We start from the raw sequence: 27,612 nt of genomic DNA, 5'->3' as shown, positions 1-27,612 counted from the left end.
GGAACATGACTCTGCCCTTTGTGTGCATTGGGATATAGTCTTTCATGACATGATGGCATGCTATTGTTTCCTCAGAACCAGTGCACAGGTGGGACGGTGCTCCCTGATGAGCAGCTAGTCCATATTTTGTTTTCTTTTCATTCTTCAGGCCTTATTTACTGCCCCCTGTTCAAACCCTGCTCTGAATCCAAATTATTCATTTCCTCATGAGCTTTTCTATGCAGCTCATCACTACGGTATCCGAGTGCTTTACAAACACACTGAATTTATCCTCTCCCACTCAGCTCACATTGTGCTGTATTATCCCCATTTTACAGATGGGCAACTGCAGCACAATGAGATTATGGTCAAAAGTATCCACTAATTTGGGGTGTCCAGTTTCAGACACCTGGGCATCGTACAGCACAGCTCCCACTGACTTCTGTCACAACTGTGAGCGCTCAGCACTTCTGCACCTCACACCCCAGGGTCTCAAGTTGGGCCCCCAGAACATCAGGAATAAATGTCATGGAAAAAGTCACCCATGCATTGATTTTAGTTCACAGACTCAAGACTGAGGCCAGTTTATTGCAATACGTACCAACGCGTTGGGGTAGCAGTCCAAAAACTACCACCCCTAGCACAGCCCGCACGCTACTTTTATTCTTACAAACTGCAAGCATAGTACAAATTATACGTCATTTGCGTGAAATAAGAGTTGGGGTCTGTACCTTTTTCCCGATACCTCCATCAATTTACGAGAATTGGGTGCATATTGGGTGGAGGGCTTCTTGGTGGTTTCCGACATGGGCAGTACTTGGCACCAGTTGGGGTGTTTTTCTCGGCAGGGTTCTTATTGTTTTTCCGGGGTTTTACCGTTATAGGGCATAGGGGGTTATCACAGGACGCCCAAAGAAGATATATGATTGGCTAGCTTTGCAGTTAGCTGGAATTACGGGAGAAGTGGCCTTTTGCTAGAAGCGATTTCTTCATGTAAGCGGTTATTATGTTTCATAAACAAGCGGTTATTATGTTACTGAGGCCTTCCGCATTGCTCCTTCTCCCTCCCTCCTCTGATCAGAACCCTTGACCGAATTTGGCCGGGAATTGTAGAGCTTATTCTTGTTCAGGCTTTGCCCTGTAAAAGGCCTTCACAAGGGTCAGTATACTGAGCCTCTGTCAGAAGGCCTAAGTTCGGGCCTTCTGCGTTGCTTTGACTGACATAAGGGAGGCCACGCAGGCCTATTTCTCCACATAAACAAACCAAACTTTCATGGGTAGTCCCTATTAAGTGACTTGCCCAGCATCACAGAGGAACTCTGTGGCAGAGGCAGGGATAGAATCCAGTTTTCCAGGGCAGCATTCAAATGCCTTCCTCACAAGATGATCATTTCTCTGCCAGCCCTGCCTCATTCATGGCACACCTTCCACTTCTGCAACAATTGAGGAAGGTCCTACAGACAACACGCTCCTTCATTGCACACCCCTGATGCCTCCTCAGAGCAAGTCTGTCCTGAACAAGGCAGGGAACAGAGTTCACAGCTCCTAAGCTCAGCCACCCATGTCTCTTTGCTGAGACTGCCAAATGGTGTGATTTCATAGAATATCAGGGTTGGAAGGGACCTCAGGAGGTCATCTAGTCCAACCCCTGCTCAAAGCAGGGCCAATCCCCAAACAGATTTTTACCCCAGTTCCCTAAACAGCCCTCTCAAGGATTGAACTCACAACCCTGGGTTTAGCAGGCCAATGCTCAAACCACTGAGCTATCCCTCCCCCCAGTCAGCATGGTCTTGCACACACGTCACTGCGGAGCCATGAGGCAGGACCAAGTCCGGCGCAGTGCAGATGGAAGATCAGGGATGTGCTCACTTACCTGGGGGCCCGGGGGTGCCTGTCTCGCCTCGTTCACCCTTTTGTCCTGGGGCACCCTGGTAGCCTGACAAACGAAAGCACCGGCATTAGTCTAACACTGCTCAGGCAATGGTGAAGTTGGAGGAGAGAGGCCGGAACCACAGTAGCTTTTAACTGCACCCACCACATGCACAGGGCGAAGGGTGGCATGCCTGGAGTAAATGCAGGCAATGCTGATGGTAAGTGCGCTTGAACACCGGAAGGCAGCACACACCCGCACAAACAGCTCCCATCAGAGGTGTGGGGGACTGCACAGCCCCTGCCTCGCGGGGTGACGCTACTTGGCCATATGCTAAAGCAACCATGCTGCACATTTCTACTGGCCAGCAAGAGATATGAAAACAATATAGTCCCCTCCTGAGGTCTGGAAGAGGCAGAGTGGTTCCCATGTACAGTCAACTCCCCAGGCAGCGAGAGACACAACCGGGCAATGGAGTCAAAGAACAGAGCTCTGGTGGGGTCCAAGTGCTAATGCAGAAGACACACATGCTGGAAATGGGCTTCCTAGCTTCTTCCCGCCCAAACCAGAAGGTAATGGCAGGATCTCTCACCCCACAAGAGCCATAGCCCTCCACTGGGAGCCAGCAGCAACAATCTGCATCTAACTAGCATTATCCCTAACAGTGAGCAAGGGTGTGCTAGGCAGCTCCCCAGCCAGACCGACCATGGGCAGGAGCTCACCAAGTCATGTTAGTCAGGCCCTACTGGGCGGGTAAGATGCCATAGCCAGGGGAGAGATACAGCCATCAGATCCTGGGTTACTCAGGAAGTAGGGTTTGTGGAAAACTTTCCATCAAAACTGTTTTCGATGGAAACCTGGGTTTCTGAGGTCATGAAAGCTTTTGCAGAAAGTGTCTGCATGCCATGGAAAATGTCAACTTCTCATCAAAACCCCCAAATGCATGAAAACTGGCATCTGAAATATTTCAACTTGGATATTTCAGTTTCATCTCTTCACTGAAAAGCTGAGATTTCCATTATAATGAAGGATTTGTTCCTCTTTGTAGGACCAGCTCCGTTCCTTGCCCAGCCTAATCAGTGAAGGTTACAGCATGGCACAACACAGTAACGAAGGGCTCCATTATCCCGTAGCCAGCTTAGACTTCCCATAGCACCCAGCACTGTAGAATCCAGGACAAGGGTAGCCAGGCATTACAAACAAGCCCCCGGTTTGTATGTCTCCTGCTTGGGGCTTTCTAAAACCCCACCCTTCCTCACGGCCATGCTAAGATCTCCAAAGCCGTTCAGGGCCGCACCATCACAAAAGGTTAATTGGAAAAGCTCTGATTTCCTTCCCCCGTTGCTGCAGAAAGCGCTAGCACTAGCATCATTCTTACCAGGCAATCCTGGAGGGCCGGGAGGGCCCGACTCACTAAATGCCTGAAAAGACAGAAATAGCATCGTTTTAAAACAAAGCACACTTCCCAGGCATTCTGCCCCGCTGCCCCAGGGCTGGCACGTTCTACAGCCAAGGTCGCCCCAATGATGCGATGTTAGACCACGTGCGAAGCATGTGCACAGAACCTCCTCTCTTGCTGGGACTCTCCCTGCCAGCAAGCAGCGCTCACTGGTTCCCCTGCGTTTCCCAATGCAGACGTGCTGTGACACTAACCATCCACCTCATTAGCGAGCGCCATGATCGCTGGGAGTGGGCACAAGGCCACATGCTCCATCCGATAAAGTCCAAGATCCTGCCACCTCCACAGTCCCACACACTGCGCGCAGTCCTGGTGAAGTCAGTGGGCTGTGGGGCTGCCTAGTGTGTGGGGGTCAGAATCTGGGCCTAGATTTCACTGTTGGGTTTCAGAACAGGGTTGGGTATTTGCTTACTCTGGGTTTAGGACTGCATGGTGCCTGCGAGGCTAAATCAATGACAGACTGGCATGAACGGGCACTGCCCAGCCTCGCACAGCCCCTGACCAACCCAGCCCTGGGGAAGGCTTTGCTCAGCCGCTAAAGGAGATGGCAGGCTCCATGCTCCCACCACCCTGTTGCTGGGCAGGCATGGGGGGTGCTTGGCTGGTCCTGGTTTCTAGGTGGATTTACCCTGAAGTTGTTGAGCAGGACAGAGAAATAAATGGGGGCTCCTGGGCCCCAGGACATGCAACTCACTGCTCTGGGGAGCTGGGTGCGGCACCGTCCGCGCAGTGCTTTGGGAAAGAGGCTCTTTCTCCGGCTAGACGATAATGCGAGACAAGCTATCCGGCATGTGTCTTCCCAGTGTGCAGCACGCGCTCAGACTGTCACCCTTCCACAGCTCCGAGTGCACTGCCCGTTAGCCACCCTTCCCAGCTGTGCTCATGGGATAAGTGCTCCTGGACATGCCCGCCTGGTGAAAGCACCCCTCTGTGCCCATCCGCGTGGCTGCCACCAAGCAAATAGGGGGCGGTAAACAGCGGGAACTCTTTTCATGGCCCTGGCCATTATGTGACCCCTACCCCAGAGCATGGCGTGATGACGTGCCAGGACTGTTACTTACGTTATTGTCGTAGACGGACACTACACTGCCAGGGGCGCCTGGGGGTCCCGGGGGACCTGGGGGACCCGGAGGACCCTGCAGAGAGAGGAAAGAGTTCACTGGGTTTCATAGAATCATAGAATGTCAGGGTTGGAAGGGACCTCAGCAGGTCATCTAGTCCAACCCGCTGCTCAAAGCAGGACCAACCCCAACTAAATCATCCCAGCCAGGGCTTTGTCAAGCCTGACCTTAAAAACCTCTAAGGAAGGAGATTCCACTACCTCCCTAGGTAACCCATTCCAGTGCTTCACCACCCTCCTACTGAAATAGTTTTCCCTAATATCCAACCTAAACCTCCCCCACTGCAACTTGAGACCATTACTCCTTGTTCTGTCATCTGCCACCACTGAGAACAGCCGAGCTCCATCTTCTTTGGAAACTCTTTTCAGGTAGTTGAAAGCAGCTATCAAATCCCCCCTCACTCTTCTCTTCTGCAGACTAAATAATCCCAGTTCCCTCAGCCTCTCCTCATAAGTCATGCGCTCCTGCCCCCTAATCATCTTTGTCGCCCTCCGATGGACTCCTTCCCATTTTTCCACATTCTTCTTGTAGTGTGGGGCCTAAAACTGGACACAGTACTCCAGATGAGGCCTCACCAATGCCGAATAGAGGGAAATGATCACGTCCCTCAATCTGCTGGCAATGCCCCTACTTATACAGCCCAAAATGCCGTTAGCCTTCTTGGCAACAAGGGCACACTGTTGACTCATATCCAGCTTCTCGACCACTGTAACCCCTAGGTCCTTTTCTGCAGAACTGCTGCCTAACCCTTGGTCCCTAGGCTGTAACAGTGCATGGGATTCTTCTGTCCTAAGTGCAGGACTCTGCACTTGTCCTTGTTGAATCGCATCAGATTTCTTTTGTCCCAATCCTCTAATTTGTCTAGGTCCCTCTGTATCCTATCCCTACCCTCCAGCATATCTACCTCCCAGTTTAGTGTCATCTGCAAACTTGCTGAGGGTGCAGTCCACGCCATCCTCCAGATCATTAATTAAGATATTGAACAAAACCCTTGGGGCACTCCACTTGATACCAGCTGCCAACTAGACATGGAGCCATTGATCACTACCTGTTGAGCCCGATGATCTAGCCAGCTTTCTATCCACCTTATAGTCCATTCATCCAGACCATACTTCTTTAACTTGCCTGCAAGAATACTGTGGGAGACCGTATCAAAAGCTTTGCTAAAGTCAAGGAATAACACGTCCACTGCTTTCCCCTCATCCACAGAACCAGTTATCTCGTCATAGAAGGCAATTAGGTTAGTCAGGCATGACTTGCCCTTGGTGAATCCATGCTGACTGTTCCTGATCACTTTTCCTATCCTCTAAGTGCATCAGAATTGATTTCTTGAGGACTTGCTCCATGATTTTTCCAGGGACTGAGGTGAGGCTGACTGGCCTGTAATTCCCCAGATCCTCCTCCTTCCCTTTTTTTAAAGATGGGCACTACACATTAGACTTTTTCCAGTCATCCGGGACCTCCCCCGATCGCCATGAGTTTTCAAAGATAATGGCCAATGACTCTGCAATCACATCTGCCAACTCTTTAGCACCCTCGGATGCAGCGCATCCGGCCCCATGGACTTGTGCTCATCCAGCTTTTCTAAATAGTCCCGAACCACTTCTTTCTCCACAAAGGGCTGGTCACCTTCTCCCCATACTGTGCTGCCCAGTGCAGTAGTCTGGGAGCTGACCTTGTTCGTGAAGACAGAGGCAAAAAAGCATTGAGTACATTCGCTTTTTCCGCATGCTCTGTCACTAGGTTGCCTCCCTCATTCAGTAAGGGGCCCACACTTTCCCTGAGCTTCTTGTTGCCAACATACCTGTAGAAACCCTTCTTGTTACTCTTAACATCCCTTGCTAGCTGCAACTTCAAGTGTGATTTGGCCTTCCTTATTTCACTCCTGCATGCCTGAGCAATATTTTTATACTCCTCCCTGGTCATTTGTCCAATCTTCCACTTCTTGTAAGCTTCTTTTTTGCGTTTAAGATCAGCAAGGATTTCACTGTTAAGCCAAGCTGGTCACCTACCATATTTGCTATTCTTTCTACACATCGGGATGGTTTGTTCCTGCAACCTCAATAAGGCTTCTTTAAAATACAGCCAGCTCTCCTGGACCCCTTTCCCCCTCATGTTATTCTCCCAGGGCATCCTGCCCATCAGTTCCCTGAGGGAGTCAAAGTCTGCTTTTCTGAAGTCCAGGGTCCATATTTTGCTGCTCTCCTTTCTTCCTTGTGTCAGGATCTTGAACTCGACCATCTTATGGTCACTGCATCCCAGGTTCCCATCCACTTTTGCTTCCCCACTAATTCTTCCTGTTTGTGAGCAGCAGGTCAAGAAAAGCTCTGCCCCTAGTTGGTTCCTCCAGCACTTGCACCAGGAAATTGTCCCCTACACTTTCCAAAAACTTCCTGGATAGTCTGTGCACCGCTGTATTGCTCTCCCAGCAGATATCGGAGTGATTGACGTTTCCCATGAGAACCAGGCCCTGTGATCTAGTAACTTCTGTTAGTTGCCGGAAGAAAGCCTCATCCACCTCATCCCCCTGGTCTGGTGGTCTATAGCAGACTCCCACCACAACATCACCCTTGTTGCTCACACTTCTAAACTTAATCCAGAGACTCTCAGGTTTTTCTGCAGTATCATACCGGAGCTCTGAGCAGTCATACTCCTCTCTTACATACAACGCAACTCCCCCACCTTTTCTGCCCTGCCAGTTTATATCCATCCATGACAGTGCTCCAGTCATGTGAGTTATCCCACCAAGTCTCTGTTATTCCAATCACATCATAGTTCCCTGACTGTGGCAGAACTTCCAGTTCTCCCTTCACGAGGTTGGACTCATGCAGTCAGCCTGAGGGGCTTACTCCTCCGCAAACTAACCAAGACCCTCGCTGTGGGTCTCTGCCCAATACAGCTGTACGCAGACACCCACATCTCCAGAAGCGCCTGAACACCTCTGCCCCTGAATGCCCAGAGACGCTGAAGACCTGGTTTTCAGAGGGGCTGCGCTAGGGTCACTGGGAGTGGTGGGAGCTCAGTCCCTCTGAGAATCAGGCTCTTGGGGGGCGGGAGGGGCGTGTCTCAAGTCAGGTACCCAAATCCCTGAGGCTGCCAACGTCAGTGCAGACTTACAGTCACAGCGCCTTCATCCACACTGCACCACAAACACGGGCATGGAGAAAGGCACTGGGGGTGGGGCTAGGGGAGGGAGAACGCACATGTTCGCTGGGCAATCAGCGCAGATACGGCAGCCAGTGTGGCTGAGGGGGGCCAACTCTCTTGGAGGGCCCACAGGAGAGGAAGGTCGAGGCTGGTGCCAACAGAGCAGAGCAAGGAGAAGCAGGGGTTGTGAGCCAGTGCATGGAGGCTTTTGAATATAGGCAGCAGCAGTGAACCCTGCCTGCCAGGCAGGCTGGAGATGGGCACAGCGTGGCCAGGAGCAGGGAAGCTGCCGCACAGGTGGAGCATGGTGGGGAGCTGGGCCTCGGGAAGCCAGAGCAGGTGGCAGCGAAGGGTGACCGAGGGTTTCAATTGGCCATTGGCATTCATCACGGCTCCCTTCCCTCCTGCCCTCTGCCCAGGGCTGGCTCTCTGCTGGCACATGCCACGCAGCGCCCAATAGCGTGTCGGTGAGGCGGGGACAGTAGCAGAGCGCCCGTGACTCATGGCTGTTTCCCTTAGGGCCCTCCGCTCCTGGAGCCGACACAGCAGTAGCTAGGCTGGGACAAGTGGGGACGGCTGCCCCGGCCTGCGTGCCTGTTTCCTTTAACAAAGCAAACCATGCTCCACGCCGACAACTTGGGCACAAGCGTGTTCCCGTCCCTCCCAGCCCAGCCCTCTCCCTGGCGCCCAGGGCCATCTCTAAGGATGGGGCGGATGCCCTGGCCGCCAACATCCAGGGGTCATCACCACAGCACAATCCGTCACCTCCACTCTGATTGGCTGGCTGTGGGGTTTTTTTGGGTTCTATGGGGGTCGGGGGACACTGAAAACTTTTTCCACCCTGGGCTGCTCCTGCCAGCATCCCTGCCCTCCGTCCACCCTCCAGCCCAACCCTCCCCTCTCACTCATTAAACCTGCGTGGTGCCTCTTCTCTATGCTATGGCAATTGGCTCTCTGGGTAGGGACTCTCCCTCTGCACAGCGCCCGGGCAACGCGGCAGGCCATTGTCAAAGCCAGCTGCAGCACCTCCGGCATGCCATTGTCCTCAGGGGCACTCACCTGCAAGCCAAGCCCTCCGGGGTCCCCTTTCTCGCCCTTCAGCCCATTCATGCTGGGACGACCCTGTAGACAAACATCAAGCCAAGGGTTCAGAATGCAGTAACTTATTATAGACACTGCTCAGTCCCACAGCTGTGCCAACTCCAGCTGATGGCACACCACCACACACTGCACCCGAGGAAGGCTTCCTTAGGCAGCACTCCTCTCGCTAAAGCAGAAGGGAAAACGCACCAGGGAGGGAGGGGAACATGCCCTCAATGAATTGGAAACGTTTGCGAGCCCCCAAGCTCTACCAGTTCATGTAGTTCTACTGACCAGTGCTGTGACCATCCAGTTCGAGCTCCTGTACAGCACAGCCCAGAGACCTGCCCCACAGTCATTCCCAGAACAGAGCTCTTAGAAAAACAGCTGACGTTGGTTTAAAAATTGTCAGTGATTGAGAATCCACCGCAACCCTTGGTAAATCGTTCCAGTGGTTAATTACTATCACTGTTATAAATGTACACCTTATTTCCAGTCTGAATTTATCTGGCTTCAACTTCCAGCCATGGAAGTGTGTTAGAGCTTTTCTCTGCTAGACTGAAGAGCCAGTTATTAAATATTTGTTTCCCATGTAGGCACTTCTAGATCGTGATCAAGTCACCCCTTAACCTTCTCTTTGGTAAGCTACATAGAGTGAGCTCCTTGCGTCTATCACTTGAAGGCAGGTTTTCTAACCCTTTCATCATTCTTGTGGCTCTTCTCTGACCCCTCTCCACTTTATCGACATCCTTCCTGAATTGTGGGCACCAGAACCGGACACGGGATTCCAGCACCGTTCGCACCAGTGCCAAATACAGAGGCAAAATTACCTCTCTGCTCCCACTCCAGATTGCCCTGTTTATGCATCCCAGGATAGCAATTGCTCAGCTTGCGAGCATCTGGTGAAAACACAAGCACAGCGAGAGCTCTCCAGCTGAGCAAGCTTGCAGCATCGCCCATGTTCCCTATTAGCCTCAGCATGGGGGTGTCTCCACTTCCTTCAGCCAGGCAGGCAACGGGAGCACCAGACCCAGCTCACCCAGGGAACAAACCAGAGACGAGCTAAGAGAAGTTCTTACCGGTCTGCCAGGAAAGCCGATTTCCCCCTTCTGTCCAGGTCGCCCATGCGGGCCCTAAAAGGGAGAGCAGGAAAGGAATACACACTCAGTCTGCACACCCATGCAGGGACAATACGAGCAGAAACAGAGGGGTAAGTGGAGCAGCTGGCTCTGTGCTGGACGACTAGCTATGAAGGACCCCCTCAAAGAATTCTAGTAGATTGGTGAGGCATGATTTCCCTTTACAAAAACCATGTTGACTCTTCCCCAACAAATTATGTTCATCTATGTGTTTGACAATCTTGTTCTTTACTATAGTTTCAAACAATTTTCCGGGCTTGGGTGTGGGAATCTCTCTCACATCCTCTAGGGTGAAAATATATGCAAATAATTTATTTAGCTTCTCCAAATAGCCATGTCTTCCTTGAATGCTCCTTTAGTCTCTCCATCACCTAGTGGCCTCACTGCCTATTTGGCAGGCCTCCTGTTTCTGATGTACTTAAAATTTTGTTGCTGTTAGTTTTTGTGTTCTTAGCTAGTTGCTCCTCAAATTCTTTCTTGGTCTGTCATATTATACTTTTACATTGGATGTACCAGAGTTTATGCTCTTTTCTATTTTCCTCACTAGGATCTGACTTCCAAATTTTAAAAAGATGCCTTTTTGCCTCTAGCCACCTCTAGCTCTCCTGTCCATGACAGCTGGGCCTTTCCCGCAGCTCAGATAGTGCATGTGGAGTTGTGAGCATTGCTCAGCACCGATCCACAGACATCTGGGTCGGAGGCCACACGCCTGCTCCTGGCAATTGGACCCTGGCTAGAGAGTCAGAAGGGCTCCAGAACAAGCTCTGGGGTTTGCCAAACCCTTGGCTCCTCTGGCCGACTGCCCCATGCGAGTGCTTGCGAATGAGCACTCGCTCTGAGCACCGCCCATTTGGGCTGGCGTTTCCGTTGCAGATCCCACTTCGGTACCTCTCAAACCAGTTCTGAGCAAGACGAAAGGAGACTGCTCTTGGAGTATGAAGACCATCCCCCTGAACACACAATCTGTGTGCGCGACCCCCCAGTTGTAGTGAACACCTGGCACCCAGAGGGCGTGAAAAGCCATCCCTTATTGACAGAATGTTAGAAAGATGTAGGTGCTAACTTACTGCTGGGCCCATGGGTCCCACCAGCCCCTGCTCACCCTGTGTGCAAAGAACAGGAAAAGAATTAGCATTAGGATGCACATGTGGCCATCCCACAGTCTCTTCCTGGAGCCATTTCTCCATCACCCCCATGCTGACGTTACCTCCCCATCTCGGGGTGCCGCTGCTGTGCCGGCCATGTAGTCCCCAGCACCGCCCACACTGAGCACAGCCTACTAACAGCTCTTGCAGGCAAGGGACTAGGAAGTGGCCTTTCCCAATGCTCACGTACCACCAACACCCTGGGACATTTGGGGAATTGTGTCCATGTTGTGGACAACATACCCGATTGCCCTGCAACCTCCCTAACCATGAGCCAGCCTCGAACTCTCCTAGCTCCCACAATGAGCTGACCTCCCTTGGCAGGTTCGGCCCTGGCAGCTGTGGGGGCAGAAGGGCAGGGACGGCTTGGTGCCCTGGCTGAGCATCGGAATGAGGTGTGTGTGCGTGTGTGTGGGGAGGGGCGGGGGTGAGCATCGGAAAGAGATGAGCGCAGGGACAGAGCAATGTAGGCCAGTGCAGTGAGTCATGGCCAGTCGTTGCAGCCCCAATTCCCCAGGCTGGGTGTGAGCCCTCACTGCATCCCTCGGCTGCTCAGTGTACACACTGCCCCCCAGAGGCAGATAAACCTTCGTGTGAAGCGGCAGGTTGGCCCTGAGCAGGCCCTGCCCTGGAGCCAGCTACCCCCCACTTCCCAGGGCGTGGTGCTCCACCCTGCACCAGGGTGCCCAACGCTGGGTGAGCACCCAAAGCAGGCCCGACGAGAGCCCGAGTCAGCGCGTGACCTTGTCTCCTTTCATGCCAGCTGAGATGCCCGTCCCATCTGGGCCGATGATCGCTCCAGGCTCTCCTTTCTCACCCTTCCAGCAGGAGATAAAACATGCAGGAGTCAGAAGAGAGACAACCCAGCCCTTGCCCAAACAACAGCTGCCTTCCCACGGCTCTCCGCGGCTGCCCAGGCGGCAAGGGAGAGCTGCTCTCAGAGTTTCTCTAACAGTTAAATACAAGCCCAGAGGGCTACGCTCTGGCTGTGGACTCACCCTGGCTGGGGCGGTGCTCTACTGCACTGCCCAAGAGCAGACTGTGACCTAAGAGAGGTACGGCTGACAAACGGATGGGGACTTCTGTCCCTTTCCTTTGCTTCTCCACCATCTCTCTGGGCTCCCAGCGTGGGAGAGCACAGCTTACCTTAGTAAAGGGCCATTGCTAAAGACTGGGCCAATGAAAAATAATGGCACAAATTACTCATAGATTCTAAGGTCAGAAGAGACCACTGTCATCATCCAGTCGGAGCTCCTGTAGCGCACAGGCCAGAGACCTGCCCCACAATAATCCTTAGAGCAGAGTTTGTAGACAAACATCCAATCTGGATTTAAGAAGTGCCAGTGATGGAAAATTCATGGCCCTTGGTAAGCTGTTCCAATGGTTAATTGCTGTAATGGTTAAAAATTTACACCTTATTTCCCGTCTGATTTGTCCGGCTTCAACTTCCAGCCATTGGACCCTGTTAGACCTTTCTTGGCTAGATTAATATTTGTTCCCCATGTCTTATGTTTTGTTCCCCAGGTAATCCAGTCATCCCTTAACCTTGTCTTTAAATTAACGAGATTGAGCTCCATTAGTCTATCACTCGAAGGCAGGTTTTCTAATCTTTTAAGCATTCTTGTGGCTCTTCTCTGACCCCTCTCCACTTTATCAACATCCTTCCTGAATTGTAGGCACCAGGCCTAGACACAGTATGGCAGCAGCACCAGTGCCAACTACAGAGGTAAAACAATCTCTCTGCTCCTACTCGAGATTCCCGTTTATGCCTCCCAGCATCGCATAGCTCAGTTTGTGAGCACGAGGGGACAGAGCTAGCACGGCAAGAGCTCCCTGAGCCAAGCTGGGGCTTCTCAAGGCATCATGGAAACCCCACGACTGGAGACATTTAAAACAACTCCACAAAAGGCAGCAGGGAGCAGTCCTGCAGCAGCAGTGGGGATGGAGGGATGGGATAAGCCAGCAGGTGATTTTACACCTGGCATTTCTCTCATTCAATTCGTTCCCCTGGCAGAGAGTGTGACCGCTGGATTCCCTGGTACCAAGCTGCTGGAAGGAGCACAGCTGCTGTCCTATTACTCTCCTGGGATCTGGTGACACCTCACAGAGTGACGGCCGTCAGCGTGGTGGCCTCAGGTGCCTGAACCAATATGAATTTCCACGCCCCACAGGGCTAAAGGAGTCTGAGGTCAGTGCTGTGACACGACTGTGTATGGTCCCTTCCACTATGAACTGGGAGCTGGCAAGGACCTGTCAGTGGGGCTGGGAGCCAGAGAGCAGGAACTTCGTAGACAGGGAACATCACATCGCCACAAATCAAAATCACCCATTGAGCACGGGGGACAGAGACAAGCAGACAGGCCGTCCTACCTTTGGTCCTGGAGTGCCTGGGAAACCTGGGTCTCCCGGGTCTCCTTTAGGTCCCACTGGGCCCTGCAAATGGAAGCAGGGAGGAATAGCCATGAAGACAGTGTAGTGATGCAGGACACTCCTTTACTTCCAGTCCTGTGGGCTTCCCGCAGGGGCGCTGGAACAGTTTGTATAGTGGGGGGGCTGAGAGCCACCAAACCAAACCGTAAACCCGGGATATGATGGAAACCACTTCAAGCCATTACCCCTAGTTCCAGCACCTATGACTTCTCCCAAGTGGGCAGGCAGGGAGACGCCTTCCCAGGGCTTAGAAAGCTCAGGCCCACAAAAGGCATTTGCAGCTTGCTTCACCAGCAGCCTGCTTGCTTTAGCAGGCAGGAGTTTGCACTTAACGTATTCGGCCAAAAAAAAAAGTATTCCTGCAGGCAAACGTGCTGCACAGCTCAGCTTGTCTCGCACAGCCTGTGTAGCAAACACATCTCCACAGACAGTGTTGAAAAAAAATCTTAAAGCTCTTGAAAGTGACGGGAATGAAAATGAACCTCCGCTCTGGCCCATTCACAGGCAGGCCTCCACGAACGCCCTGCCCCGCCATCCGACAGAGGTGGTGTCTCGGGGGTGAAGGGGCCAGATTCCCAGCCAGCATACGCAGGCTTTGACTCCAACGGGGCTACACTGGTCTACACCAGCTGGGGACCTGGCTCAGAGAGGAACTAAGCATTTAGCTCCAGGTCCAGGCTGTGAACACCCCGGATTGGTGGGTGTCTGGATCCAGTGTAGGCTCCCACCGGGGACATGGGCTCTTCCGCACGGGGCTCAGGTCGCTTTCCCATTCTCAGTAAAATCCTAAAGCTACTCACCGGGAAGCCAGCATGGCCTTCTCTGCCCTGAGGAAAGAAACAGACCCCTGTAAACTCTCTCTCCTCAGGCACTGGGATAAGCGTAAAACGGTTGATGCACAAAGGGGACTGCTGGGGCTGCTGGCTGGACAAATGACAGGGGGATGCTCAGGGCTACGTACCTCAGGGCCTGGCAAACTAGCTAATGCTCTCTGAAAAGGAAAAGATACACATTAGACCGCGGATCCTCGCCGTCTTCCTCCTGCCTCCCTCAGCGATGTCCAGAACTGACCCTCTGCCAAGGGAGGGGCTGACCCATTAGGAAACTTTGCACAAACTTCAGCGGGCTTTGGCTCAGGGTCACTGATCTGCTTGCTAAGGGCGATGTGCCCCCTCCCCAGCGTGACATGCCCCAACCAAACTCGGGTTCTATGGGGTTGGCCCTTTCCCATTTATCGCCACTTATTCCCTCTCCCGCTGACGTGCTTTTATCAGCTAGGGGTTACAGTGCACGAGAAGCTGGATATGAGTCAACAGTGTGCCCTTGTTGCCAAGAAGGCTAACGGCATTTTGGGTTGTATAAGTAGGGGCACTGCCAGCAGATCGAGGGACATGATCCTGTGGTGTATTTTTAGTTATAGCACTGGCCTGGTCTAGCTCCCATTTGTCTGCGTTTCACCTCCAGCCAGCTCTGATTTCCCTTTGCCTAAACCCTCCGCTCTCTTCTTTCCTCTTCCAGCCCTTCCCGCTTGCAGGGCCGGCCTCTCTGAATTCACAGGAGTATCAGCCCGCCGGAGTGCTCTCAGGCTTGGGGCTTTTACTCCACGTTAAACATGTGCCTTTCCCCAGGGAGCAGCTCCACAGCCCGGCCCAATCCCGCCAGCAGTGACACACCTGCACCCAAGCGCAGCCCGGCTCCAAGCTGCACGAGCCATGGGACGCTGGGGCCCCAGGCGGGGTCAACACCAGCCCATAGTAACTCCCCAGTGCTAGGCCACTGCTCAGCCTGGTGCTAAACCTGAAGGAACTGGCACATAGCAGCTGGGTGTGGGTAGAGAGGGAACAGGCTGAGAACAGCCTGGGCCCAGGGGACCCAGAGACAGAAGTGCAGGCCGCAGGGGGACGTGTCCTTACCTCTTCACCCAACTCATAGGTGACCTGCCCCGGGGGTCCAGGGAGCCCGGGGGGACCTGGGGAGCCCACTCCATCTTGGCCTCGTTCACCCTGAGAAAGACAATTCAGTGCAGGCTTCCTTCCTACTGCACCCAACCTCAGCCCACACTGCCCCCTCTCGCAACTGCGGGGCCCTCCCCCAAAGCCTGCCCCCCCTCGCAACTACGGGCCCAAGCCCCCGAGCCCACCCCACCACTCATAACTGCGGGCCCAGGCCCCGAGCCCAGACCATGCCCCTCACTGGGCCCCCGAGCCCAGACCGTGCCTCCCCACCTTGCTCCCATGGGACCAGGCCCTGAACCCAGACCACGCCTCCCCCACCTTGCCTCCACGGTGCCAGGCCCCTGAGCCCAAACCGCGCCCTCCACCTCGCCAGGCCTCCGATCCCAAACTGCACCCCCATGGGGCTGGGTTCCCAATCCTAGCCCTCCCTCTCTGCCTCCCCCAGTGGCCTGAGCAGCTGGGGGTGGAGACAGAGCTTTGTGAAAGCCTGGCTTCCTCCCAGGCGTTCAGAGCAGCCCAAAGGCTGATGGACCAGAAGCTGAGCTGGGACAGCATGGCAGGAAGGGAGCCAGCCAAGCAGGGATGTGACACGGTTCAAAATCAACAAGGGACCAAAATACGCACACAGCCCCCCCGCCCTCCTCCCGAACCAGAACAGAGCTCAGGGGGCTGGGGGAGGTGGCTCCGTGTGCTCGCCTGAGGGCTCCCCAGAGAACAGCGGCATGCCCCGGCACCCAGCGCTGTACTTACTTTAGCCCCTTGACTGCCCTTGTCACCCTTGGGTCCCTGCAATGAGAAGTGAGGGTGAGAGCTGCTCACCTACGCGCCCAGGAAAGAGACACAACACACGGTCTTCACTTTGCTATGGTGGCCTCTGAATCCACACTCCCGGCGTCCAGTTGCAAAGTGCCAGCAAGGTAGAAGGGGCAGGCTCTGGTACCTATGAGTGTCTAATGCTCACTTCAGAGACAAACTAGTCCTGCCTCTGCCGTCAAGGGAACAGCAGGGGAGCTGGTCCAGAGAGAGCAAAGAGACAGAACAGGCTCAAATGTCCCGGGACGTCTCCTGTGGCTACCAGGCTGTTCCCATTAGCAACTGTGCAGCAAGGGACAGCCCTGGTGGGAATGGCGCCATCACACAGGCGAGCCGCATGAATGAACCATGAATGGAGGAGCTGAGCCTGACGAGGTAACCAAATGGGGTGAAACAGTCCTTCTTGGGCTAGCGGGAGCTGCATCTCTGCTGATGAGAATGCCCCTGCCTCTTGGCATGGCCTGGCCTGTCCCCAGGAAAGCAGCAGATGCCCCCCGTTATCTGCTAGTGGAGTTTATACACCAGTGCAGACTCTGCACTGGGGCAGGGCAGGGCACCAAAAGGAATCGGAAACCTGGCCAAACATCACAGCAGAATGGGACTCTCTGGACTGCATGTAGAAGAGATGTGAACCGGGCAGGAGTGGGAAGCGATGGCCAGGGACGGGCTGTGAACAGCCCAGGCAGGTCTGCTCAGCTGACGGAGAGCAACTCAGATGCATTTTATCAGTCCGCAGCGAGGACTTCAATGACAGGGCAAGGGACACCTGACATTTGCCGCTGGGGAGCAGAACATCTGTGTGTGTCTCTTGAAGTGTACTGTGAGAACAGTATATAGCTGTGAGAACAATCCAGGCCCTGCTGTCTAAAGAGGGCTGTACCTGCAACCAGCAAACACTTGGGCAGGTCTCTAAGAATATCAGACTTCAGAGTCCACAAACAGCAGTTAGGGTGGGTCAGGGAGCTGGAATCCTGACACTCACCTGAGGTCCTGGGAAACCTTCCAGCCCTGGGCGCCCATCCACACCCGGAGCACCGTGGTCCCCCTGGAACACACAGACAATCATAGCACATTGAGACTTTGCCTTCGGCACGGAGAGCCCTGGTCCTTGGGGGTGTGAATCGCATTCTGGCTGCCACAGAGCCCCACCCAGCTCTAGGCAAACCCCTAAGCCCAGCAGCCACTCTGGGCAACCTTGCTCTAGGGTCCACATAAGGGTTTTGGGTGGATTCTGTATCACAAGACCACACATTTTACAAATCAGCCTGATGACACTGTTGAGCATTTTGAAATATTGACCTGTCATTCCACCTCGCCACCCCTGCCCCCAGAACCAGTAAGAGTTTGCGTGATCTGGGGCATACAAAATTAAATTCTAATCTATGAAATGCATGTATTTAACACTTGCTACAGCCATCAGTAACTATGTGTTTGAATCACAGGGGTACGGGGGGGGGAGTCGGGGCAGCCCTCAATTTTCATTAGATACACCGACCACTCTTTTAATGTGAAAAATATTCAGCCCATTATAAATATATTCAATAATAAGAATAATTTGAACCAAAATCTTAACGTTGGAATCATTATACCTGAATACTAGTGATCTCCCTCATTCAGACTATAGCTGAGTGCCCCAGGATGAGTAAGACAAGTCACGGCTTGTGATCTCCCAAAGCGAAAGCTGATTTCGTTAGGTCATTGCTACACACCACAGCTCCCTGCCCTGGACAGAACATGGTCCGCGGCAGTTTGGCGCGGTTGCATATGCATCTCATAGATGTACAAGGTGCATCACTCTCACAAGAGCACCTGTTTAACTTCAAAATATCCGGAGAGCACGCACGGCACTGTCTGCTACGGTTTTGGGAAGGAGAGACTTGTCTGCGCGGATCCATCCCTAATGGATTCCAAGCACTTTTACCCACCCACGCATGAAGATGTGCTCATTTTCCATTTTCTTTAAATGCTTCGGTTGTTGGGGGTAAGGAGGTGAGCTCTGGTGGTGCCTTTGCCAATTTTTGCTGCCCGATTTCTGCCGTGTGTCCGACATGGTGGCACGATTTGAGTGTCCGTAGCAGGCAGCCACGAATTTGGTTGCCAGTTCAATGACACCAAGCTCTGCTGCACTGATGTCACCCAGCAGAGAGAGGGAGCATCTAGCACACCCAATCTTCAACATAGTGCCTTTGCCAAGTTAACCACTGTATCCCAGCCTGAGTGCATGGGCAGCTAACAGCCCTGGTACAAGGTGAGCCTGTTTCTAATTAGCAGTAGCATGCATGTCTAGTCCAGCTCTCCCTTGGACTGGGGGGTTCCATGCTCACTAAAGACGCTGTGTCCTGTTTGCGGTAATGGTGCAAGAGCAAGACAAATACGTCAGTGTCGTCTGATAACATGGATATTCCCACCAGTTCCTCTTTCGTGACCATCACCATTTGTTGTACAAGGATGCTGTCGGCCTCCTCATGAGAGATGGCCATATCTTCTCCGTTGACCACCGCATCTCCCTGGTTTATTTCAATCGGGCTACCATCTCTGCCTGTGATGATTAGATTGTGCTTTAGTATGAGTCGGTCGTTAAACTTCTTGTCTTGAATGAGTTCTCTACAAATCTTATCAATTGTGTCTTATTTTCAGTAACCATCAAGACAATTTTCTGTGGAGGTGTGACAGAGTGTACCAGGCCCAGAGGTCCCTGCTGTAGGCCACAGGGTCCTATCATATCTGCCATAGAAAAAGAGCAGTAGAGAAGCCCTCCAAGCAGCCTAAAGAGACTGTGGAGGAGGCAGCCAATCAGAGAAAGGCTCCAGGGAGCAGCAAATCCGAGGGTTGCAGACCCATGTAAAAGGAGCTGCAGAGAGAGAGTCAGGCAGTTGCTGCCTGGAGCTGGAGGAGTGAGGACTGTGTTCTGGGCTGGCGGAAGGAGCAGCAAGGCCACAGACAGATCAGTTGCTGGCAGGGACTGGGGGAGCAAGAGAGAGATCCTCACTGGCTGCTGGGACTGAGTGAAAGGACTTCGGCCCTACAGTAAGGGTGAAGCATTTGTGAAGGTGCTGGAGCGGGGGAGTGGGCCAGGGAACTGTAGCAGCACAGTGATTAGTTAAAGAGGTTTTGTTTTGTTGAAAGCTCACAGACAGTGTGAGACTTGGCCGGAGGGCTCAGTCACCGAAACCGCCTGAGAAACCAGCAACAGGGGTCACCACAGACTGAGGGAGGTGCTCACAAGAGGTGGGTACCACCTTGTTACAGGAGGTAGTTGTGTGCTTATACTCAACAGATGCACACCGCTTGTTTCTGTAGCTCTGCTAGATCTTGTGACTCTCTTTGTGCTGAATTCTTGGTACCTGCCAAAGACAAGATACACATCACATGCTGCTAGCTTGTGCTCAAGGCAGACTTTGAAACTGGTCATAAAGTCCTTGATGATACCACCTGCTGGCCAGTGAACTATCCAAAGAACTGTGGAACCGCCAATGACCAAGCAGGTGATTTCTTGTGAAGTATGTCTAGTTGACACCTCCGTCTGCAGCTGCTTCTTGAGGCTACACTGAGCCTTGGTAGAGGAGCAACTCCTGTGATAAAACATTCTTGATGTCAGCCTCTCATGAACTTACTTATAGGCCAATCACTCTTGAATAGATAAGGCTAGTGTCCAATACCAACCTGTACATGCTTATTTTTTGTCACTGCCTGTGTCTCTACTACCCTTGACATTGTGTCATACAATCGTCTGGGCCAGCTACATTAAAATTCTGGCATTTGGCGAATAGCACTTGTAAGAGTGTGTTCGCTCACTGCTTGCGGCACCTCCTGCTGGCCGTCCTGGGAATTAGCTCTTGCGCGCTCCCTCCAGTGGTGTCTTCCCCCATCTTGTCTCACTCTGTGGCCCCCGCTCATTCCTGGATCGGCAGTCTTCTCTTCATGGCTTAGCCTCCAGCCAGATCACTAAGGTCCTCCCCTTCCGGTGAATTCAAAGTCTTTCCAGACCCACTGTCCGGCTGATGTCTCCCATGCCCTGGCCACACCCCAGTGGCTGGTAGGGGAACCCAGGCCCACCCTCTACACTGGGTTCTAGTCCAGGGAACCTGTAACAAGGAGTCACGGTCCGGGTAGAGTTCTATGCCATGCTGCTGTTTCTCTGGGCTTCTTCCTACCTATCTGACTTCCCCCATCTCTGGGTTTGCCAGCCTCCAACTCCCTCCCCTCAGAGGGACTGCAGCCTACCCAAACACCAGCTCCCATCTGCAGTCAGTTACCTGGCTTTATACAGACACTGCCTGTTCCTGTATGGAGGAGCCTGTTCCTAATTAGCTGCCTCCAGCCTAAAGTGCCCCTGTTTGCAGCCTCAGTAGCTGATTGGGCCCTCCTAATGAGTGTGAGGAGCACATGCCATCACAATGTGTCATCTACACTGACCAATGGTGGTGCCACTCTACCACCAATGTCTATTATTGCCTCCTGGTGCTTAGTGGGGGTCTAAGGGATCGATGCACAGCTCTAGCTTCTTCAATGGCAGGGGTGGCTCCCGGCACCAGCACAGCGAGCGCGTGCTTGGGGCAGCAAGCCGCAGGGGGTGGCGTGCTGGTTGCCGTGAGGGCGGCAGCCAGGCAGCCTTCAGCGGCATACCTGCGGGAGGTCCGCCGGTCCTGCGGCTTCGGCGGTAATTCGGCGGTGGGTACGCCGAAGATGCGGGACCGGCAGACCACCCACAGAAACGCCGCCAAATCCGTGTGACCAGCGGATTGCCCGCAGGCATGCCGCCGAAGGCCGCCTGACTGCCGTGCTTGGGGCGGCAAAAAACATAGAGCCGCCCCTGTGCAATGGCTCTCTGTCCGGTGCATCTGCAGCAATCCTGGGTTTCATTTCTTCTTAGGGAGCACTTGTATGTGCGCCTCACTGGTGTCTTTCATGTTTGCAATGTCTTCCACCAGCCAGCTGCACAGGCGGAGGCTAAGAGCCCAAATCTTGAGCGCCTCTGGCTTCAGGCTGTTCCCAATGAGGCACATCTGTCGCCCTGACATGGCATCCCGGGAAGTATGCTGCCTGCCAGGGGCCCGTATCCGAGACACTATGGAGGGATTGTCGAGGATCATCCAGCCCTCTATTACCCCATGCTACTCATCCATGTGGGCACTAACAATACTGCGAGGTCTGACCCTCCACAGATCAGAAGTGACTACGGGGCTCTGGGAATATGGGTAAGGGAGTTGGGAGCACAGGTGATGTTCTCTTTGATCCTTCCCGTCAAGGGTAGGGGACCTGGCAGACACAGATGCATCCTGGAGGTGAATGCCTGGCTGCGAGGGTGGCTTCAGCTTCCTTGACCACGGGATGCAGTTCCAGGAAGAAGGACTGCTCAACAGAGCTGGGGTCCACCTATCGAGGAAGTGGAAGAGCATATTTGGATACAGACTGGCTAACCTCGTGAGGAGGGCTTTAAACTAGGTTCGGAGGGGGCAGGTGACCAAAGCCAACAGGTAAGTCAAAATTATGGTGACCCGGGAGAAGATTCGGAATCTGGGGGGAGCTGTTATAGCAGGGATAAAGGAGAGACAAGAGAGAACTGGGGGGAGGGGAATTAAATCAGTATCTTAGAAGTCTGTATACTAATGCAAGAAGTATGGGGAATAAGCAGGAACTTGAAATGCTAGTCTATAAACACAACAATGACATAGTTGGCATCACAGAGACTTGGTGGGATAATACATGATTGGAATATTGGTATAGAAGGGTACAGCAGCTTGCTCAGGAAGGACAGGCAGGGAAAAAAGGGAGGAGGTGTTGCCTTATATATTAAAAACGTATACACTTGGACTGAGGTTGAGATAGAAATAGGAGACAGACTTGTTGAGTCTCTGCGTAAGGATATAAGGGGTAAAAAACAAGGGAGATGTCATGGTAGGGGTCTACTACAGACCACCTAACCAGGAAGAAGAGGTGGATGAGGCTTTTTTTAAACAATTAACAAAATCATCCAAAGCACAAGTGATGGGGACTTCAACTACTCAGACATCTGTTGGGAAAATAACACAGCAAGGCACAGATTAGTCAACAAGTTCTTGGAATGTATTGGAGACAATTTTTTGTTTCAGAAGGTGGAGAAAGCTACTAGGGGAGAGGCTGTACTGGATTTGATTTTGACAAATAGGGAGAACTGGTTGAGAATTTGAAAGTGGAAGGCAGCTTGGGTTCAACTGATCATGAAATGATAGAGATCATGATTCTAAGGAATGATAGGAGGGAGAACAGCAAAATAAAGACAATGGATTTCAAGAAGGCGACTTTAGCAAACTCAGGGATTTGGTAGGTAAGATCCCATGGGAAGCAAGTCTAAGGGGAAAACCAATTGAAGACAGTTGGGAGTTTTTCAGAGACTTTATTAAGGGCACAAGAGCAAACTAGCCCACTGCGTAGGAAAGATAGGAAGTATGGCAAGAGGCCACCCTGGCTTACCCAGGAGATCTTCAATGATCTTAAAATCAAAAAAGAATCCTACAAAAAGTGGAAATTAGGTCAAATTACAAAGGATGTTTATAAACAAATAACACAACTATGTAGGGACAAAATTAGAAAGGCCAAGGCACAAAACGAGATCAAATAGCTAGAGACATAAAGGGTAAGAAGAAAACATTCTACAAATACATTAGAAGCAAGAGAAAGAACAAGGACAGAGTAGGCCTGTTACTCAAGGGGTGGTGGGGGGAGAGAATAACAACAGAAATGTGGAAATGGCAGAGGTGCTTAATGACTTCTTTGTTTCGGTTTTCACCAAGAAGGTTGGTGGTGACTGGACATCTAACACAGTGAAAATGAGGTAGGATAGAGGCTAAAACAGGAAAAGAACAAGTTAAAGATTACTTAGATAAATTAGATGTCTTCAAACCACCAGGGCCCGATGAAATACATCCTAGAATACTCAAGGAGCTGACTGAGGAGATATCGGAGCCATTAGCGATTATCTTTGAAAAGTCATGGAAGACAGGAGAGATTCCATAAGACTGGTAAAGGGCAAATATAGTGCCCATCTATAAAAAAGGGAATAAGGACAACCCAGGGAATTACAGACCAGTCAGCTTAACTTCTGTACCCGTAAAGATAATGGAGCAAATAATTAATCAATCAATTTGCAAACATCTAGAAGATAATAAGGTGATAAGTAACAGTCAGCATGGATTTGTCAAGAACAAATTGTGTCAAACTAACCGGATAGCTTTCTTTGACAGGGTAACAAGCCTTGTGGATGGGGGGAAGCGGTAGACGTGGCATATCTTGACTTTAGTAAGGCTTTTGATACTGTCTCACATGACCGTCTCATAAACAAATTAGGAAAATGCAACCTAGATGGCGCTACATAAGGTGGGTGCATAACTGGCGGGAAAACCGTTCCCAGAGAGTAGTTATCAGTGATTCACAGTCATGCTGGAAGGGCATATCGAGTGGGGTCGCACAGGTATCCGTTCTGGGTCTGGTTCTGTTCAATATCTTCATCAATGATTTAGATAATGACATAGAGAGTACACTTATAAAGCTTGTGGACGATACCAAGCTGGGAGGGGTTGCAAGCGCTTTGCAGAATAGGACTAAAATTCAAAATGATCTGGACAAACTGGAGAAATGGTCTGAAGTAAATAGGATGGAATTCAATAAGGACAAATGCAAAGCACTCCATTTAGGAAGGAACAATCAGTTGCACACATACAAAATGGGAAATGATTGACGAGGAAGGAGTACTGCGGAAAGGGATCGGGGGGTCATAGTGGACCACAAGCTAAATATGAATTAATAGTGTAACAACTGTTGCAAAAAAAAAAAGTGAACATCGTTCTGGGATGTATTAGCAGGACTGTTGTAAGCAAGACACGAGAAGTAATTCTTTCGCTCTACTCCACACTGATTAGGCCTCAACTGGAGTATTGTGTTCAATTCTGGGCGCCACATTTCAGGAAAGATGTGGACAAATTGGAGAAAGTCCAGAGAAGAGCAACAAAAATGATTAAAGGTCTAGAAAACATGACCTATGAAGGAAGATTGAAAAAACTGGGTTTGTTTAGTCTGGAAAAGAGAAGACTGAGGAGGGACATGATAACAGTTTTCAAGTACATAAAAGGTTGTTACAAGGAAGAGGGAGAAGAATTGTTCTTCTTAACCTCTGAGGACAGGACAGGAAGCAATGGGTTTAAATTGCAGGTTTAGGTTGGCTATTAGGAAAAACTTCCTAATTGTCAGGGTGGTTAAGCACTGGAATAAATTGCCTAGGGAGGTTGTAGGGGACTGGACTAGATGACCTCTCAAGGTCCCTTCCAGTCCTATGATTCTCATCCTTCATGAACTATTCTAAGATGCTACCTGGCAAGTATTCCGTGGGTCGCAGGTAATATAACCCTTTCCGCATGGATAACAGTATGAACCAAAGTAAGCCTGGTTTTAGGAGAACCATAACACACCAGGGATTAGCTTGCCAGAGAGCATGGTACAAGAACATCCAGCATTCTCAAGAGATGGTCCAGGAACACACTGCCCCTCCTTAGAGAAGGATGGGAGGACAGGACCATGGATTTTGTTCAATCAGCAGGTACAAGGTACAGGAGAATGACAAAAAGCATGCGGAACAGAATGCATAACCTGTTTGTACTGATGTATGCAAGGAGAGTGGAAGGAGAGCCATCTCTGTATCAGCCATGGGGACATTCCCAGTTATGCTATTGAGCCTTTACCTTGTCTCGGGTGTTAGTGTCCCTGTGACCCATTGGACAGGGCGCTAGGACCGTGCTTTGCTAACAATAAACCTGGCTGAGTACCTTTGCCACCAAACCGAGCCTGTGGCCTTGAGTAACATTGAGATCTATGGATCAGCAGACTGTCTAGAGCCGCTAGCGCCGGTGCTCCCGAACAGCAGAACCAGCAGCGCTCCGCAGCACGACCACCTCCGTGCAGAGCGGGCATGCCCAGCTGCCAGGAAGTAAGGCAGCATCAGTGTCACAGTTTCTAGATGCAGCCGCCCATCTCCTCTCTCTACTCTTATGTACATCATCACGTCTCAGTTCGGGGTGGGTGAGGGGGAGGGACGTACTAGCAAGGTATACTGCTAATGCAGACATCACATATGTACCTTGGAGCGAACCATGTTCCATAACAAGATACTACTCTGATGTTTTCATTACAAATAACTGAAATCCAACAAAGGTGGTTTCATGTGTCACCTGGCTTGTCAGTCAGGAGGGGCCTGGTATCAAGGGCTCACATTTCAAAATGCTCAACAGTGACAAGGTGTCAGCAGGCAGATTCTTTGAACTCAGGGTCTTGACATTCAGAATCCACAAAAAAAACCACCCCCACTGTCTGGACACTAAAACACGGTACTGCCCAATGCTTGCATTGGCTCCCCGTCTACTCATGGACTGGGCAGGGCATCATCCCTTCAGTGGAGCCATCATCCCTTCACTGGAATTCCTAAGAAGGGGTTGAAGATTTTGTGAAGCTGTATGAAGTGATCCTACCTTTTGTCCTGGCAAGCCAGGCAGCCCAGGGCTGCCAGCGTCCCCCTGGAAGGTAAAGAACAGTAAATCAGTACGGAGGAGGAGCTCTCCTGCGTGTAGCATGGAAAATGTGTGCTGGAAATGCACGTTTCAGAGGTTGCATGGACCACCCCATGGATCAAGCATGTGAGGGGGGCCAAGGGGCTGACAGCAACAAGCTGCATGTGTCCATGCCATAGCTCACCAACACCGTCCTTCCTTCCAAGGCAAAGATTTCTCAAGGCACAAAGGGCAGTCAGATGGCTAATTCCCAATGACTCATCAGGAGGCAGGTCCCTACCTGCCCTTTGTGCCTCTAGAAACCACCCAGGCTTTCAGAGCACTCCTGGGGATGGGGTGGGCTTTGTCCCTGCGTAAAAACAGCTCCTCGCTGGGAGAGGCGCCGCCTCAGCATAAACGACTCTGCTCTGAGGCAAAGGAATAGCGAATATCACGGAAAAGTCCTGGGGGGACATCCTGGCTCCAGGGAATTTAATGGCAAAACTCCCTTTGCTTCAGCAGGGCCAGGATTCCTCCCCACGTGTCTCCCTTGCAGACTGACGGCGGGGCCGCGCTCGACTGGATAACAGCCCAGCGATACCCTATGTAATATGTACTACGAATCGGTCAGCGCTCAGAACGGACCGGACACGTGCTGGCCAGAACGACCACGCAGAAAGGCCACTGCCCAGATTTTTTGAGATAACAGCATAATATTCTAACTCCTGCTTTTCTCTCCGCTGACTTCTGTACTGCTCCTGGGGCGTTCCCACGTGATCTGATCAATGCCTATTAGAGAAGAGGGAAGGATCTTCTGTAACACATGCCAGAGGGCCGGGGAAAGTTCCCCACTCTGCACAGGAGGGGGACTCCCCCAAGAAGAGCTCTGCCCAGAGATGGGGGCTGGATCAGCCCCAGGGACTGGCCATTTCATCAGAGGACGCGTCTCACTGTACTGGTTGGCTGGGGTTGAACAGCTCAAGTCCTGCTAGGGCAGATAGGTACAAACAGATTCCCAATGGCTCCTGACCTTGAGTCCGGGGAGTCCCGGTGGCCCCTGTATGAACAGTGAATAAATACAACACGGTATCAGGCAAATGAGCCGAATGAGCACGTGTCCCCTCAGAAGCCCCTGAACCGCTGGGTACTTTGGTGTTTGTTAATAATTTCACTGCAAAATGACACCAGTGGAGCCCCCAGATCACACGCTGCCCCTGGGGCGCTGTCACTCACTCCCAGCCAGCACCAGCAGGAGACAGCTTTTACCAGCATCCCCCCTCCCCTACTCTGCAAGCACCTGCCCCTGCTGGCTTCACACTCCCGGCCTCACAAGCTGGCCTGGGGGTCCGGGCAAGCGAGCCGGGGGTCCGGACGGGCACTGCCCGGTGAGCCGGCCTCCTGGGGGTCCGGGCGGGCGCTGCCCAGCAAGCCAGCCTGTTGTGGGTCTGGGCAGGGGTTGGCAGCTACAGGCTGGAGCTGCAGGCATGAAGTCCATGGACTTGGGGTGGTGGTGTTAATTTCCTTGCTTAGCACCCTGTGCAATGCCTGGTTTCCTGGGCAGGGTGGAAAAATCCTCCGGAAGGGAGAGCCAGAGTTAACCGACGGTCAGGGGGACTTACCTGTGGCCCTTCGGGACCACGCTCTCCAGGAACGGCAGAAAGGAACGGCATCCCCGAGCCTTCCATGTCTCCCTAGGGTAACAAACACCCGGGGAGATGCAAACACGGCCCACTCTGCCACCCGGGACCGAAACAAGGGCAGAGGCCCGGGAGCCAGGCTGTTTTGCAAGGCAGAACCACAGCAGGCAAACAGCGAATGGGAGCGGTGTCAGCCGGGAGCCCAGGGCCTAGCCGGGAGCTTAGCCTTTTCTTCACAGAGCGAACCAGCTGTGGGATGTGGTACCCGGGGCACGGCACACAGGCCTCCGAGCTCGGACAGCAAAACAGCAGCCGCCCTGGG

The 27,612-nt window shown here is 52.2% G+C and overlaps 1 protein-coding gene across 5 annotated transcripts in view; it reads right to left on the bottom strand.

The window, feature by feature from the left end:
• Window positions 1–27,612, bottom strand: part of COL18A1 (collagen type XVIII alpha 1 chain) — a 252,301-nt gene that overhangs the window by 10,933 nt on the left and 213,756 nt on the right. For all 5 annotated transcript variants that reach the window (XM_034785179.1, XM_034785177.1, XM_034785176.1 and 2 more), the window contains 16 exons: window positions 27,273–27,344; window positions 26,684–26,710; window positions 25,636–25,680; window positions 17,121–17,183; window positions 16,076–16,111; window positions 15,284–15,373; window positions 14,332–14,361; window positions 14,171–14,197; window positions 13,311–13,373; window positions 11,684–11,758; window positions 10,863–10,898; window positions 9,736–9,789; window positions 8,636–8,698; window positions 4,370–4,444; window positions 3,228–3,270; window positions 1,853–1,915 (listed from right to left, as the gene is read on the bottom strand). In XM_034785179.1, the coding sequence (XP_034641070.1) occupies window positions 1,853–1,915; window positions 3,228–3,270; window positions 4,370–4,444; window positions 8,636–8,698; window positions 9,736–9,789; window positions 10,863–10,898; window positions 11,684–11,758; window positions 13,311–13,373; window positions 14,171–14,197; window positions 14,332–14,361; window positions 15,284–15,373; window positions 16,076–16,111; window positions 17,121–17,183; window positions 25,636–25,680; window positions 26,684–26,710; window positions 27,273–27,344 (862 nt within the window). The remainder of the gene's footprint in view (window positions 1–1,852; window positions 1,916–3,227; window positions 3,271–4,369; window positions 4,445–8,635; window positions 8,699–9,735; window positions 9,790–10,862; window positions 10,899–11,683; window positions 11,759–13,310; window positions 13,374–14,170; window positions 14,198–14,331; window positions 14,362–15,283; window positions 15,374–16,075; window positions 16,112–17,120; window positions 17,184–25,635; window positions 25,681–26,683; window positions 26,711–27,272; window positions 27,345–27,612) is intronic.

The sequence above is a fragment of the Trachemys scripta genome, chromosome 11 (assembly GCF_013100865.1).
Source record: "Trachemys scripta elegans isolate TJP31775 chromosome 11, CAS_Tse_1.0, whole genome shotgun sequence".
Taxonomy (NCBI): Eukaryota; Metazoa; Chordata; order Testudines; family Emydidae; genus Trachemys; species Trachemys scripta.
Note: the sequence above shows the minus strand (reverse complement) of the source record. Positions and strands in the feature narration are given on the sequence as shown.